At 41.1% G+C, this 13,096-nt stretch overlaps 2 protein-coding genes across 5 annotated transcripts in view; one reads left to right on the top strand and one right to left on the bottom strand.

The window, feature by feature from the left end:
• INTS9 (integrator complex subunit 9) overlaps nucleotides 1-6,749 on the bottom strand; it is a 122,561-nt gene extending 115,812 nt beyond the window's left edge. Inside the window, exon 1 of the mRNA XM_027853954.1 lies at nucleotides 6,615-6,749. Within this exon, the coding sequence (XP_027709755.1) occupies nucleotides 6,615-6,623 (9 nt within the window). The 5' untranslated portion in view covers nucleotides 6,624-6,749. The remainder of the gene's footprint in view (nucleotides 1-6,614) is intronic.
• Nucleotides 6,750-7,152: 403 nt separating this feature from the next.
• Nucleotides 7,153-13,096, top strand: part of HMBOX1 (homeobox containing 1) — a 224,998-nt gene continuing 219,054 nt past the window's right edge. For 3 of the 4 annotated variants that reach the window (XM_027853923.1, XM_027853922.1, XM_027853916.1), the window contains exon 1: nucleotides 7,154-7,440. The gene's annotated coding sequence lies outside the window, so the exon portion shown is untranslated. Of the gene's footprint in view, nucleotides 7,441-13,096 lie in introns of all 4 variants that reach the window. The other variant, XM_027853924.1, reaches the window with a different exon arrangement.

Here is a 13,096-nt window from a genome sequence, read left to right as displayed (position 1 = left end):
GACAATAAATACTTATCTTTGTGATGTCACAGATTGAAATAACCCTACTTAGCCACCAGTGTCCACATAAAATGCCTTTTCCTATTAGAACGTAAGCTCCTTGAGGGCAAGGACTGTTTGCTTTTTGTATTTGTATCCCCAGAACTTCACATAGTGACCGGCACAAGGCAAATGCTTAACACATACTTTTTCATTAATTTAGTTAATAATTCTTTTTTTTTTTTTTTGGTGAGGCAATTGGGGTTAAGCGACTTGCCCAGAGTCACAAAGCTAGTAAGTGTTTGTGTCTGAGGGCAGATTTGAACTCAGGTCCTCCTGACCCCAGGGCAGATGCTCAACCCATCGTGTCACCTAGCTGCCCCTAGTTATTCATTCTTGAGTCTATCCACTCTACCATGCTATGTCCCTACTTGTTTCCATAATGATAACAATAATCACTACTAACATTTAATTTAACAGCGTTTACTACGTTAGGTACCATGCTAAGAACTCTGAAAATATCCCATTTCAGGGGCAGCTGTAGAACTGCTGCAGAAAGTGGAATAATACATTGCAAAGGGAAACGTAAAATGATTGCCAGGAGACAGTGAGGGCTCAGTTGAGGTTGTTTAACATAAATTTGTAGTCGACCCAGTGAGAATGGTTGTGTGATTTTCATCACCTACATTCAGGAGCATGTGTAAGTATAGGGACAGTGGTGAAATGATGGGCAGGGTACAATTAGAGATATAAGGGGACCAGGGACTCAAGAGGGCAGTGTCGAGTTGACCTGCTTCACCAAGGAGTCAAGATGGAGAACAGAGGAAAGATTAGCTAGTGTAGGGGACATGGCTAGGAGAGAACTGAGGTCTTGAGGGACTGGAGGTCATGGTATGTACAAAGAGTTTGGAAAGGGAAGGCAAAGAGAGAAGTGTGAAGTCAATAGGCTGTGGTCAGATGAGGAGATTTCAGAATTCTTGAATATGGAGAAGGTTCATTTGTGATGAGGTCAAGATCAAAGATCACAAGATCTTTTGTGTGTGGCCAAAGTACTGTAGAGAAGTAGGTGATGGGAATCACTGGGTTGAGGAACTGAGCAGTTAGGGTATTTGAGAGAGAGTCAATATGTATACTGAAGTCTCCTAGTATGAGAGCAGGAGTTAGGGAGGAGAGTAAAATTGTAAGCCAGGTACCAAATTTATTGAGGAAGGAAAGGAAGTGACCTGGATATCTGCAAATAAGAGCTACCAGAATTTTGATTGGGTGGTAGATAAGAACAGCAATGACCTTAAAAGAGGAAAAGTTACTGAGTGGTGGAGGTTGGGAGAGAACCTGAGGAACTAGGAGTATTCTAACTCCCCCATCTTGACCAGTGAGCAGAGAATGACTGAAGGTGCAGCTAATATCAGAAAGAGTGACTTAAGTAACCTGTATCAGCAGGTTTCAGTGATTCCTAGAAGACAGAAGGAGTGGAAGAAGAAAAGATTTAGGATGAAGGTAACTTGTCCAATATGGCACTGGTATTCCATAAGGCTCAGTACAAGAGGATGTGGAAGAAGTGAGTAGCATTTGGTTGGGACTTTGGGATAAGAGGATTAAAGGGGATAGGAATAAGGAATTACGAGGAAGGGGATAGGGAATGGGGTTTGGATGATGAGACCTACAAGGGTTCAGAATCCTTGGTATGTATATGATATGAACTAAGTGTGAAACTTCATTATTGAATGGAAGATGCCGCTGTTTTTCAAAGAAGAGACTGGAGATCAGGCAGAAGACAAGTAAAGCATGAGATGGAAGGCCCATAGTCAGATGGGGGAGAAGGGGACCTTTGTTTAACCACTTGTCTTCCTTCTGAAGGCAGATTAGGCAGGAGAAGGTAAACTGCAGGAGACCAAAATTGTGCTCTCCGCTGACTGTTTTTTCTCTTCCTTCACAGGACAGGCTTACCAGGCAATGAAAGGCATGAGATCAATGGGAAGATTGCTCCTCTATGCACCACAGGCTCTCCATATCACTAGCAAGACATCAGGCAGGCAGCAGTAGATGGAAGTTGCTCTGTCAGCCCCCTAGCTGCCTTCCATCAGGGGACATGAAGCCTGAGAAGTCAGAGAAAGGTCTCACTCCTCTTTTAACCTAACACTGGAGATCAGGCAGATGCAGAAGGAGGTAGAAGTCTAAGGAGGAGGGAGTTATTACGTGGCAGACACAAGTTAGGCCAGCCAATAGCAGCTTTCCCTCAGGGAACACTGACCTCTCTCTTTTTCAGATAGTGCAAGTACTGTCTCCCATCTTGTAGATGAGAAGAGGCTCAGTGAAGATCAGTGACTGGCTCAAGGTGACATAGGTGGTAAACCTGAGAGACAGGATTAGAGCCTAACTTCCACTCCTGGACTCAATCACATCATGCCTCCCAATACTTCCAAGTTCACTTTGTCCTCAACTGTAACAATTCCTTTATAATAACTTCCCTATATATTATTCCCTCTAATTTCTTAATCCCTTAGTCTTTTCTTCTTTGGTCCCAATAATCCTCTAGAGTAGTGGTAACAAATTTAAATAGAAAGAGATCCCTGAGGGATGCATACTGACTTAGAAAATCAGAGATTAACATCTTTTTTTTATTGCAATTTAATTTGTTTTGTTAAATTTACTTTCCCAATAACATTTTAATTTAGGTCAGGCTCAGAAGTTTTATGGTGTTGGCCTGCAGTGGCAAGTGTTAACATCTCTGCTCTAGAACCCATTTTAATATCTGGGTTGTAGACCTATTTCATTTCATTATATAAATCAGAGTGGTTTACTTCCATCCTAACACACAATATTTACGTAGACAACTGGCAGCTGAGGCCTGCAGGTGAACTTACTTTCTTTGAAGAAAAGAGGTGGGAGCAGGTAGGTGGCACAGTGGATAGAGCTCCAGCCTTGGAGTCAGGAAGACCTGAGTTCAAATCTGGTCTCAGACACTGAACACTTACTAGCTGTGTGACTCTGGGCAAGTCACTTAACCCTGATTTCCTCACCAAAAAAAAAGAAAAATAAAGAGGTATCTAAGAAGTAGAATTTAATGTTTTTCAAACCCTGCTGTTTTGCTTATATAAATTCTTTCATATTAGTACTTGTAAAAAAAACAAATAAGCAGCAATTTGGAGATAAGAAAAGAAAGCCAAGACGACAGGGAAGAAAATTTCAGAAAATATCTCCCCTACAATAGTATTTCTGTTCTACTGGGAAAAAACACACAAAGAACAAAACAAAAACCCCCAGCAAAAAAAAAAAAAAAAGAAAGAAAGAAAAAAAAAAGCTTCCCTGAAATCTGTTTTTTTAATCTCCCATTCTTATTTCTAAATATATCCAATATGATTTCATGAACAAAGCTATATTTAACATGGTAAAATCCATTTAGATTTCTTTGAAAACATGTTTTTTCTAGATGAGTTTTTCAGAGAATTTGTCACTTCCAAATACATTTATTTTACTTAATTATTTTGGATGGAAATCTTTCTAAAACGTATCAACCATCCTTCTGCCTTTCTAAAAATGTACAATGAATTTAATGTTTTCTTGATGACTCAGGGTTTTTGTTATACTTAAATGGATCTGTGATCTCATCCATATAGATGTTCTTTCCAAAGATGCAGCCCATTCAGACTTGCTCATTCTGTGGAACTCTTGTCCATGTCATCTCATAATTTTTCCAGGAGGCAGTAGGGAGCCGCAGGAATATGCTGGAGGCTTTGTTTGATTTTTTCTAGTTCTGGTTATACTCTCCCAGAAAACTGAGGCTCAAAATATAAAAAATGAAGCATTTTAAAGGGTTGTCGGACTAGTATTATACTTTCACCTTGGCTCTGCATTGTCTAACAAAATCTCTTCAAGTCATGGCATTCTGACAACATCAAGACTTAGAGGTTCTTCATCTGTGGTTATCTTCTCCAAGAAAGATATAGTTGCAAAATACTCCTACTATTGCCAGTCAGCTCCAACTGAGGAACCTAGGAGCATCAAATCTCTAATACCAAAGGTTGCCTCCAAGGCTGTACACATCCATCTCAGGCTTGATGCTTCCTCACCTATGCTCACAGAAGGACTATAAAATAGAAGAGACAGCCAGAGGCCTAACCTCAGGCTTGCTTAAGTCACTATAGGTACTTTAGCTACCTTATGCTCACAGATACAATGTCACTGGTGTCACGGAAAAGGTGAGCTGCCCTTCTCACACCCCTCCAAGGAAAAATTTAAAAAGGTTTCTTATATTTGGCAGATGGGAAGAGAGAGCCAGAGGATGCAGTCACTTTTTTTAAGGTCTACTTCTCCTGGGTGGACCACTTTTCCTGGATGAGTGATCAGTATACTTGATTCAGACATCCTTTGCTGCCATCATGGGATCAAGGGACCAACACAGGGACTGTTTCTTCATTCTAAGATGCCCAAGTCCTTCAACCATAAGCCTCATTTGGGCTGTTAAGAATCAGCCTGGGTATCTCAGCACGTGCTTCATGGAATATATTCCAAACCAACCCTTGATACACCAATACACACACACACACACATACATACATACATACACACACACACACACGTGAGCGTGAAGCTAGGTAGCACAGTGGATAGAGTGTTGGGCCTGGAGTCAGGAAGACTTATCTTTCTGAGTTCAAATCTGGCCTTAGAGAATTACTAGCTTTGTGACCCAGGGCAATTCCCTTAACCCTGTTTGCCTCAGTTTCCTAGTTTATAAAATGAGCTGCAGAAGGAAATGGCAAACCACTCCAGTTTCTTTGACAAGAAAACCCCAAATAGGGTCACAAAGAGTCAGACACAACTGAAACAAATGAACAACAAAATATATAGATGTATGTGTGTGTGCACATAAAAAAATCTTTGACTTTAAGACGTTCACCTCTGAGATAGAAGCACTTTCTATTCCAGTGATATGGTCTCCTAATTCCCTTAAAAGCCATGTTTAATTCCTTTAGTTTTCAGTATTTTCTTCCTCCTCAAGTAGTTACGCATCTGTTTGCATGTTGTAGTTAAAACTCTCAGTGGAATGTAAGTTCTTTGAGGGCAGGGACATTTTTATTTTGTCTTTGTGTCTCTGGCACCAAGCACATTGACTTGTACATTTCTTGTTGTTCAGTAATTTCCAGTTGTGTCCAACTTTTCATGACTCCTTTTTGGAGTTTTCTTGGCAGAAATACTGGAGTGGTTTGCCATTTCCTTCTCCAGCTCACTTTACAGATGAGGAAATTGAGGTAAACAGGGTTAAATGACACGCCCAGGTCATACAATTAGTGTCTGACACTACTCTGAACTAGGTGTTCCTGACTCCTGGCTGGCAATCTATCCACTGTGCCACCTGGCTACCTGTGACTTGTACATAGGCTGCTGAGACTAGGTACCAGCCCTGTGATTTCATTGATAAAGGGAAGATGAAGAAACTCCCTCTACAATGTAGACTAATACTTTCTCTGTAATAAACAGTCTTATATATGAGTTGCCATGGGCACTTAAGTTTAAGCAAACTGCCCTGAGTGACACAGCCTGAACGTGTCTGGGCTTGACCTGAACCCACGGTTTCCTGGTTCTGAAACTAGCTCCCTAACCACTAAGTAATTCTGCCTCTAGACTGGTACAAGGTGAATGATGAATAAATTCTTGTTGGAAGGGACTGGACACTCCTTCTAGTTGTCATGCCATTGCTAATGCTGTTTCTCTAGCAAAGAAAGCATAGCCTAAAGAAAAAAAAAAAAGCACTGCCTACTTGTTCGTTCCTCCTATTAGCTCAATGTGCACCCTCTCCTTTCTCTGATGTATGAATCTTTCCTTTGCACCAATGCCCTTCATCCTGACTCCTTAACAAAATTATGAGCTCCTGCAATGCAGGGACTTTTTTTTTTAACCCTTCCACAACTTAGTTCAGTGCTGTATACACAGTAATCTCTAAACAATATACTGACTGACTGGCTAGGACACTCACGTAAGATCTAGAAAGTATCCTAGACATTAGTCCAAGGATTCTTAACCTAGGGTCCATGAACTTGATGTTAAAAATATTTGGATAACTATATCCTTATAATTGGTTTATTTTTTAATTCTGCATATCTTAATGTATTTAAAAGATGGAGGCTTCACATGAATGCTAAGTCAACAAGTCAGGTCAAAAAGCATTTATGAAGGGCCATGAAACAAAAAGTTAAGTACTTCCAATGTAGTTCGTTTCTTTGGTTTCATAAAAGAGAAACTGAAGTCCAGCAAATTACTTGTCCCAAAGTTAGAAAGATGAGTGGGAATTTGAACGCAGCTTGCCACGATCCCCAAATGAGAGCTCTTTTCAACGCATTACAGGCAGGATAATGAAAAAGGAATACCCGAACCAGGCTTGGTGAAAGGCCTTGGCAGAGGGCCCTGGTCCAGCCCCATGACCTCCGTGATGGGCGACAGAGTTAAGTGCCACGGGCACGCGAAGGCTTGAGCCTGCTACCCTTTCCCACATGAACTACCCTACTCCCAGCATGCTTTTCTGCACCACCAATTTCTCCTCCCCCCCCCCCACCCCGTTGCTTTTCCACATAAGAAGCCGTCGGGTTTCCAAATCCTAGGCATCACCCTCACCCTCTGACCCTCGAGGGGAGACTCACCAGCTTCATACTGAAATCTTCGCTGTTATATGTGTACGGCAGGACTCCCTCACTCCCTGAAAAGGACTTCCGGCTAAACCGCCGCCGCCAGACGTCCTAGAGCATGACGGAATAGCGAGTCTTTTCCCGAACTCCTACTCCCTCTGCCCGCCCCGCCCACGCTCCCACAGCATCACGGGAACTGTAGTACGCCCGCGGCATCATGATGGGAACTGTGGTCATTCTTCTTCCTTTTCCTCCCCTTCCTCTCAGAACTCCTCCCTCTGTCGGCTACGATTTATCCCCATCGCCTCCTCTTTTAACCTCTCCACACCCCAAGATGATATCATGTCCCCTCACTGGACCCGATGCCCGCGGTATTGTGGGACCTGTAGTTCCGGTTGGTGCTGATTCTCCCTTTCCCTCCTCCCTATGGGGAAGAGGAAGGGCGCGGGCTGTGCCGGGAGCTGTAGTTCCCATGGGCCGCTTGGTGCTGCGGCCCGTGCTTTTACCCCAGGGATCAGGGAACTACAACTCCCAGGGCCGCCTGGCGGCAGCAGGTGGGAGCGGGGCTGTTGATATCAATATGGCGGTTGTCAGCCAGACAAAGACAGTCAGTCTGATGTGATTGAGACGAGGGAGGTTTTCAGGGGGAGACTGGGAGATAGGGGCCTCCCCTCCCCCTTCCCCTCCTCCCACGCCGGCCTCCACCCCCTTCCCCAGCCCCCCTCCCGCCGGGGACCCCGTGCGGAAGACACCCCTCCCCCCCTACCTCAGCCCTTCTTCTTGGGACGTTGGGGAGGGGGTTACCCGCGAGACAGAGAGAGAACTCAGCCAGGCTCCTGAGGTGAGTGGAGCGATTTTCTCCAGCTGGATACCCCGAGCCTCTCCCCCTCCACACTTTCCTCGAGGGCTCGGGGGTGGGGGGCAGGAGGGGGGGTGGCAGCGACGATGAGGTGTCCGAAGGGGGCGTCTGACTGGGTGACCCGACTCAGGGGTGGGGCAGGGTTGTTTTTTTTGGGGGGTGTGGGTAACTCAAAAGCGCCGGCTGCACCCACCCCCGTCCCCTCTAACTCTGCCACCCTTGCTTGCGGGTGGAAGATGGGGGAGCTCGCGGGGTGAGGGTCTCTCGGCTGGAGTTTGAGAAACTGTGAGGCGGCGATTCGAGGGGTGTTGGTGCGGAGCGCGCGCGTGCGTTTCGTTTTCTCAAGTGTCCTTAACTTTGTGGCGGGGGGGGGCGCGAGGTGTGCCCCGGGGCAGAGGAGGCCGGTGCCCGGCTAGGTGGAGGCGCGCGCTGGGACCGGGGGGCACAGCAGGGCCTGGGCTGCCGAGTGGGTTCCGGGCGCGCTCCCCGCGCCTCCCCCACCCTGGGGCTGGCCGCGGGCTCCAGGGTCGACCGGGAACCAGGACCCCTAAGGAGGGCGCGGATCGACGCGGCGCCGCCGAGGTGGGAAACGAAAAAGTGCCCTGTGTCTTCTCCTCCGGAACCGTGTTCCGGTGACACCGTAGGGACTTCTTCGAAAGGCGTCCGCCTTCACCCCAAAACAGGTGGGGTGCCTCTTCTCGAGGTGAAAAAGGCTTAATTACTTGAGGGTGGTTTTGTTGCGGTTGGTGGTGTTTGTAAATATTGGTGTTGTTTGTTTATTTGTTTGTTTTCTTTAAAGAATGTGCTGGACTCTTTTGGTAGGGAAGGTGTTGTAAAGGTGGGAGGGGGCTTAGGTGGATAGTTCAGAAAACACCGGCGGACTGCCTGCCTGTCTTGTGGTATAGAGCTAATTGGGTTTTTAGCAGGATATCCAGTCGGAAGTAATGCTTGGGGGCAAGTTAAAGCTGCTGCTTGCCTTTTCCCTCTACCCCACCCTGTTCCACCTCGACTGTTGCTGGAAATCGGGATGTGGGAGAGCAACGAAGAATGCTTTTTTTTTTAGGAGATATTTTGTATTAAATAAAGTTGACTGTTATAAACAGATTGTGTTGTTGATTTACACCAGGGGTTAAAAGTCCAGAAGTGTCTGTCTACTAGGCACTGTGTGATGTGACTAGCCAGTTTCTGCCGGGGTCCTTCAGGTGCCAAAAACATTACCCTCCCTTTGGTCTTTTCTTTTTTCTTATCTTCTTTCCTTTCTTCTTCCCTCTGCTATTGGTGCTGCTGCCATTTCTTGGGTGTTGAGAATACCTTCTGTGCCTTTTTATTTTTATTTTTTTAATTTTTTCCCCTGATATGGTTGCATGTTGTTTGGTTTTGCCATTCCCTGCATCATTAGAGGGGAATAATCGGCATCATTTTTTCTGCCAATTCTGTCACAGGTAATTATCACTTTAGCATTGCAGTTTCCTGCCTTAAATTTCCTTATTCCTAGTCTTTAAATCCAAGTTATTTCATGTGTTCGAATTGTGTATGTGAATCAAACTCTGGAAAAATAATTTTAATTATTTTCTTAAGTTTTGATTACTATTATGAGAAGATAACATTTTTAAAAAATTATAGCTTCAATCACATTAACATTTCTAACAGTTCTTAGAGTTACATTAAGTGATGGAAACCCGAGTGTTGAACACTTTGTTCCATTCCCCAAATGAAGTTCTTTCTGGAACCTTTGCTTATGGGAACAGTTTGCTTGTTTTCCTGTGAGGGACTCTCGAGCAGAGGAGTTGATATGATTTTTTCAGGTGTTTAGAAAATTAAGGTATTCAAATACATTTATCCCAAATCTGCTAGTTCTTAATACTCATTGTTAGCTGTCATCATGGGATCTTGGAAGCAATAAGAACCTGAATTCACATAGCTACTGTACGTATGTTCTGTTACCTTTGATATGGAAATCAGACTTTCTGGAATTGGTCATTCACACCAATAAACTGGCTGGTAATTGGAAATGTGAGAGATAACAAGTGTATATTTAGGTTGACCTATATAGAAACAGTTAATGTGTTTTTTAAATCAGAACTTTATATTCTTGAATGTTTTGATCTCCTTGAAAACCATCATTGCAGTTGTTAGATACTTAGATTTCTAAAATTATTTGCTTGTATTTTAGTAATATTAATTAGAATAATTTTTAAAATGAAGCTAAGCTCTTTTGAGAAAAGATGTTATATAATTGTAGAATATAAAGTATAGAAACTTCAGTGTCAGAGAAATAAATTATTTAGAATGCAAAAGCAAAATGTAAATGAAAAGATAAATATCAAGGAACATCTCTTAACCCATTTACTTCCTGTTGCCCAGTTTTTCAATCAACATTTATTGATATACTGCTTTGATGTTTCTTTTGAAATGAGAACAACATATTTTAGGGGAAAAAACCCCAACTTTCCTATCCCTGAGCAGTATTTGAGTTGAAATCTTGATTTGTAATCCAGGCTTATCTGAGTAAAGTGTTTACTGTTGCATTTTAAGCACTGGTTATTGGATTGCTGGAACATTGTAAAATCTTCATTGCAGGTTACAGCCTAAAACACTCTCAGCATGTGGAAGTCATATGGTCTGCAAAAAGAAGTGGAAAATCAGGGCATTGGTTGCCTGGCCAACTTAAAATTTCATCCTGTAACTGTGAAAGACACATTTATTTTCATGTGATCTCATCTAAAAATGTTTCCTGTAATATGTGAATTTGAAAATCTGCATTGTTTTAACCCAATCTGTTGCTTGTTTAATGCAGTACATTTACTGAACTTTATCTGCAAACTAGCATTAAGAAGCCTTTAGAGATCAACTTTAAGGAGTGTGTGTGTGTGTGTGTGTGTGTGTGTGTGTGTGTCTGTCTGTCTGTCTCTCTCTGTTGTAATAATCTTAGAGTTGCAAGATGATTTTTGGAAGTCATATAATCCAGTTTCCTTATTTTTCAGATGAGAAAACTGAGACTCAGAAAGGTTTAGTAACTTACCCAGGGTCACCCAGCTAGTTAATGACAGAGTTAGGACTAGAACTCACATCTCCTGATTCTCAGTCCAGTGTTCTTTCTATTCTCTTTTAGTGAATCTTCAGTTTTTAATATTGTACATAGTTCATCATTCAGCCTTGATTTATCCTAAATTAGATGTAAAAGTATAATGAATGCATATTAATTTGCTCCATATAGGATGAGTTCACCCATGGTCAGTCACAGAGGTGACAGTCATTTAGTTGCACAGCTGATTTGAACTGGGGTCTCCTCCAAATCTCGTATTTTCCCCAGATGACATTACTTGTTATTTTTAAGATGTCCTTGAAATAAATCATCATTATTGCAGCCTTATGAGCATAAATATGTCAATTTATGACAATTTTATGATACATATTAATATAGCTTATTTGTATCTAGTAACTACAAAATCAGTGCAAATTTAATTTGTCCATTTAAGTCCCTTGTGTGGTCTGCTTCATTTGCCATACTTTTAGAATTATTTTAGAAAATTATTTCCTATAAGTCTGCATGTTCTTTTTCTATGCATTTGATTTCATAGTCTCTCTTTGCAAATTTTTAATGCATATACTGTTTAAACTTAATCAGTTGTTGCTTTTTGGAATTAGAAACTGTGTTTGCACAAAGTAAGACCTTTCAGTCTTATTTCCCCTTCTATTCTACTCAAGGGGAATACCTATAGGTAAATGTAAAAGTGATGAGCAGTAATCTGTGCTGATTCATATATCATGATATTTTACCAGATTGTATGTTTTACTCTACCTTTAAAAAATTAAAAATGTATTTGATAGGTTAGTTACTTCACCGTTTCTTTAAAATTTTCCTGTGTTTGTAGTTTGTTGTTCTGGATTTAATAGATTTTTTTAAAAAATGTGTATAAGTAGAAAACACTCTTATGATGTAGAAAAATACAGAGAGTAGATATGCAAAAGTGCTATATACCAATATATTTGTAGATGTATGGAGTGGATTTTAGGAGTCTGGTATACCAGAAGAAGTAGAAACTGCAAATAGTCAGTAGACTGTGAAAAGTGATTGTTGCCACAAACCATAGAACAGACATTACATGACACTCAACTGAGTGGGAAGGAAATTTTTAAATATTGTAAACTTTATTTTAAGAAATTACCTGTTTGTCATGAACTTTAGTTATTAGTAAAAATTTCAAAATGCAAATAACAAAAAGAATTTTTCATAAACTCATCAACTTTTTAGCTAGTTTTTGAAAATGTATTTTAATTTAAACAGTGAGTAACAGAATTGGCATTTGTGTCCCCTTCTGAACTTTGTTATGTTTTTGTATATTTTAAAATGTTTTCTTGATGTTCTTTCAATAACATCTTTAGCCCTACCCATTAATTTATGCCCATCCCAAGAGACACTCCCTCTTCCCCCTAACAAATAAAGATAAATACATTGGCTATGGCTGGCAAAAAAAATTAAGTTACATTATTTACCTTCAGTGCATCTCTTTTCTGCCAACATCATCACTAGTTTTCTAAAGTCATGATTGTTCACTATATTGTCTGGAGTTCTGAAGTCTTTAAGAGTTTAAACCTTAATTTTTAATTGATTATGCCATAACATATCTATTAGCACTTTGAAAATGGGAAATATCTACTGAAATTCCTTTTTAAATTATCTGTAACATCTGTAAGTTAAGTTTATAGGCATAATAATAACTTCCACCCAGATAATCCCTGTAGGACAGGACGTAGAAGCTTCCAGGCACGTAATTTTTTTTAGTGATGGAATGAAGGGAAATGTTTTGCAAAATTTTTAGTGGGAGATAAAGATTTAAACTTAAGTCACTGCTTCAGATAATTTGTTTTCTTGACTTTAAATAAAACACATGGCAAACTCACTATAGCACACTACCTTGGACCTTGTCCAAGAGCATTTAGTTACTGGAAGGACCTGGCCACAGCCTCCTTTTTTAAAAATAATTTCACACGGTGAGTCCTAAGATTGGTGTTAGAGTAAGTTTCTTAAAGTACATAGGTCCAAGGAAAAGCCTTGGACCAGGACTATAAACCTTTCAATTGCTTTTTTCCCCCTTCACAAAAGACATTTATTTTATAAATTTAAAAAAAAAACCAAGAATTTTTATTTGGAGCTATCTAGTATTTTTTTGAATTGTGTATCAAGTTCAGTCAACCTCTTCCTTATCGGTGGTATTGTGATGTACCAAATCAGGGGAAAGGAATGGAAAGAAGAGAGAAGAGAAAGGGAATACAAATTTTTATAGAGCTATGTGCCAAGCACTGTGCTAAGCACTTACAGCCCTTCAAGATAGGTGCTGTTATCCGCATTTTACAATTGAGGAAACTGAGGCAAACAGGTTAAGTGACTTGCCCCGTGTCATACACCTAGTAAGTGTCTGAGTGAGTTGTCTTCTTGACTCCAGGCCCAACTGTCTTATCTGTTTTGCCATCAAGCTGCCTCAATTTAGGTGAAAAGAAGCACTTAGTTTTTAGGCTACAATTCCAGCCTCTGATATGAATATATTATTGGTATACTGGATATTTTTTTATGAGAATAAGCTTCTCTTACTCATATTTTTCTTTTGTGGTTGTCTGTATTTGGTTTTATTGGAAT

Source organism: Vombatus ursinus, unplaced genomic scaffold (assembly GCF_900497805.2).
Source record: "Vombatus ursinus unplaced genomic scaffold, bare-nosed wombat genome assembly UNPS02010219.1, whole genome shotgun sequence".
NCBI lineage: Eukaryota > Metazoa > Chordata > Mammalia > Diprotodontia > Vombatidae > Vombatus > Vombatus ursinus.
Note: the sequence above shows the minus strand (reverse complement) of the source record. Positions and strands in the feature narration are given on the sequence as shown.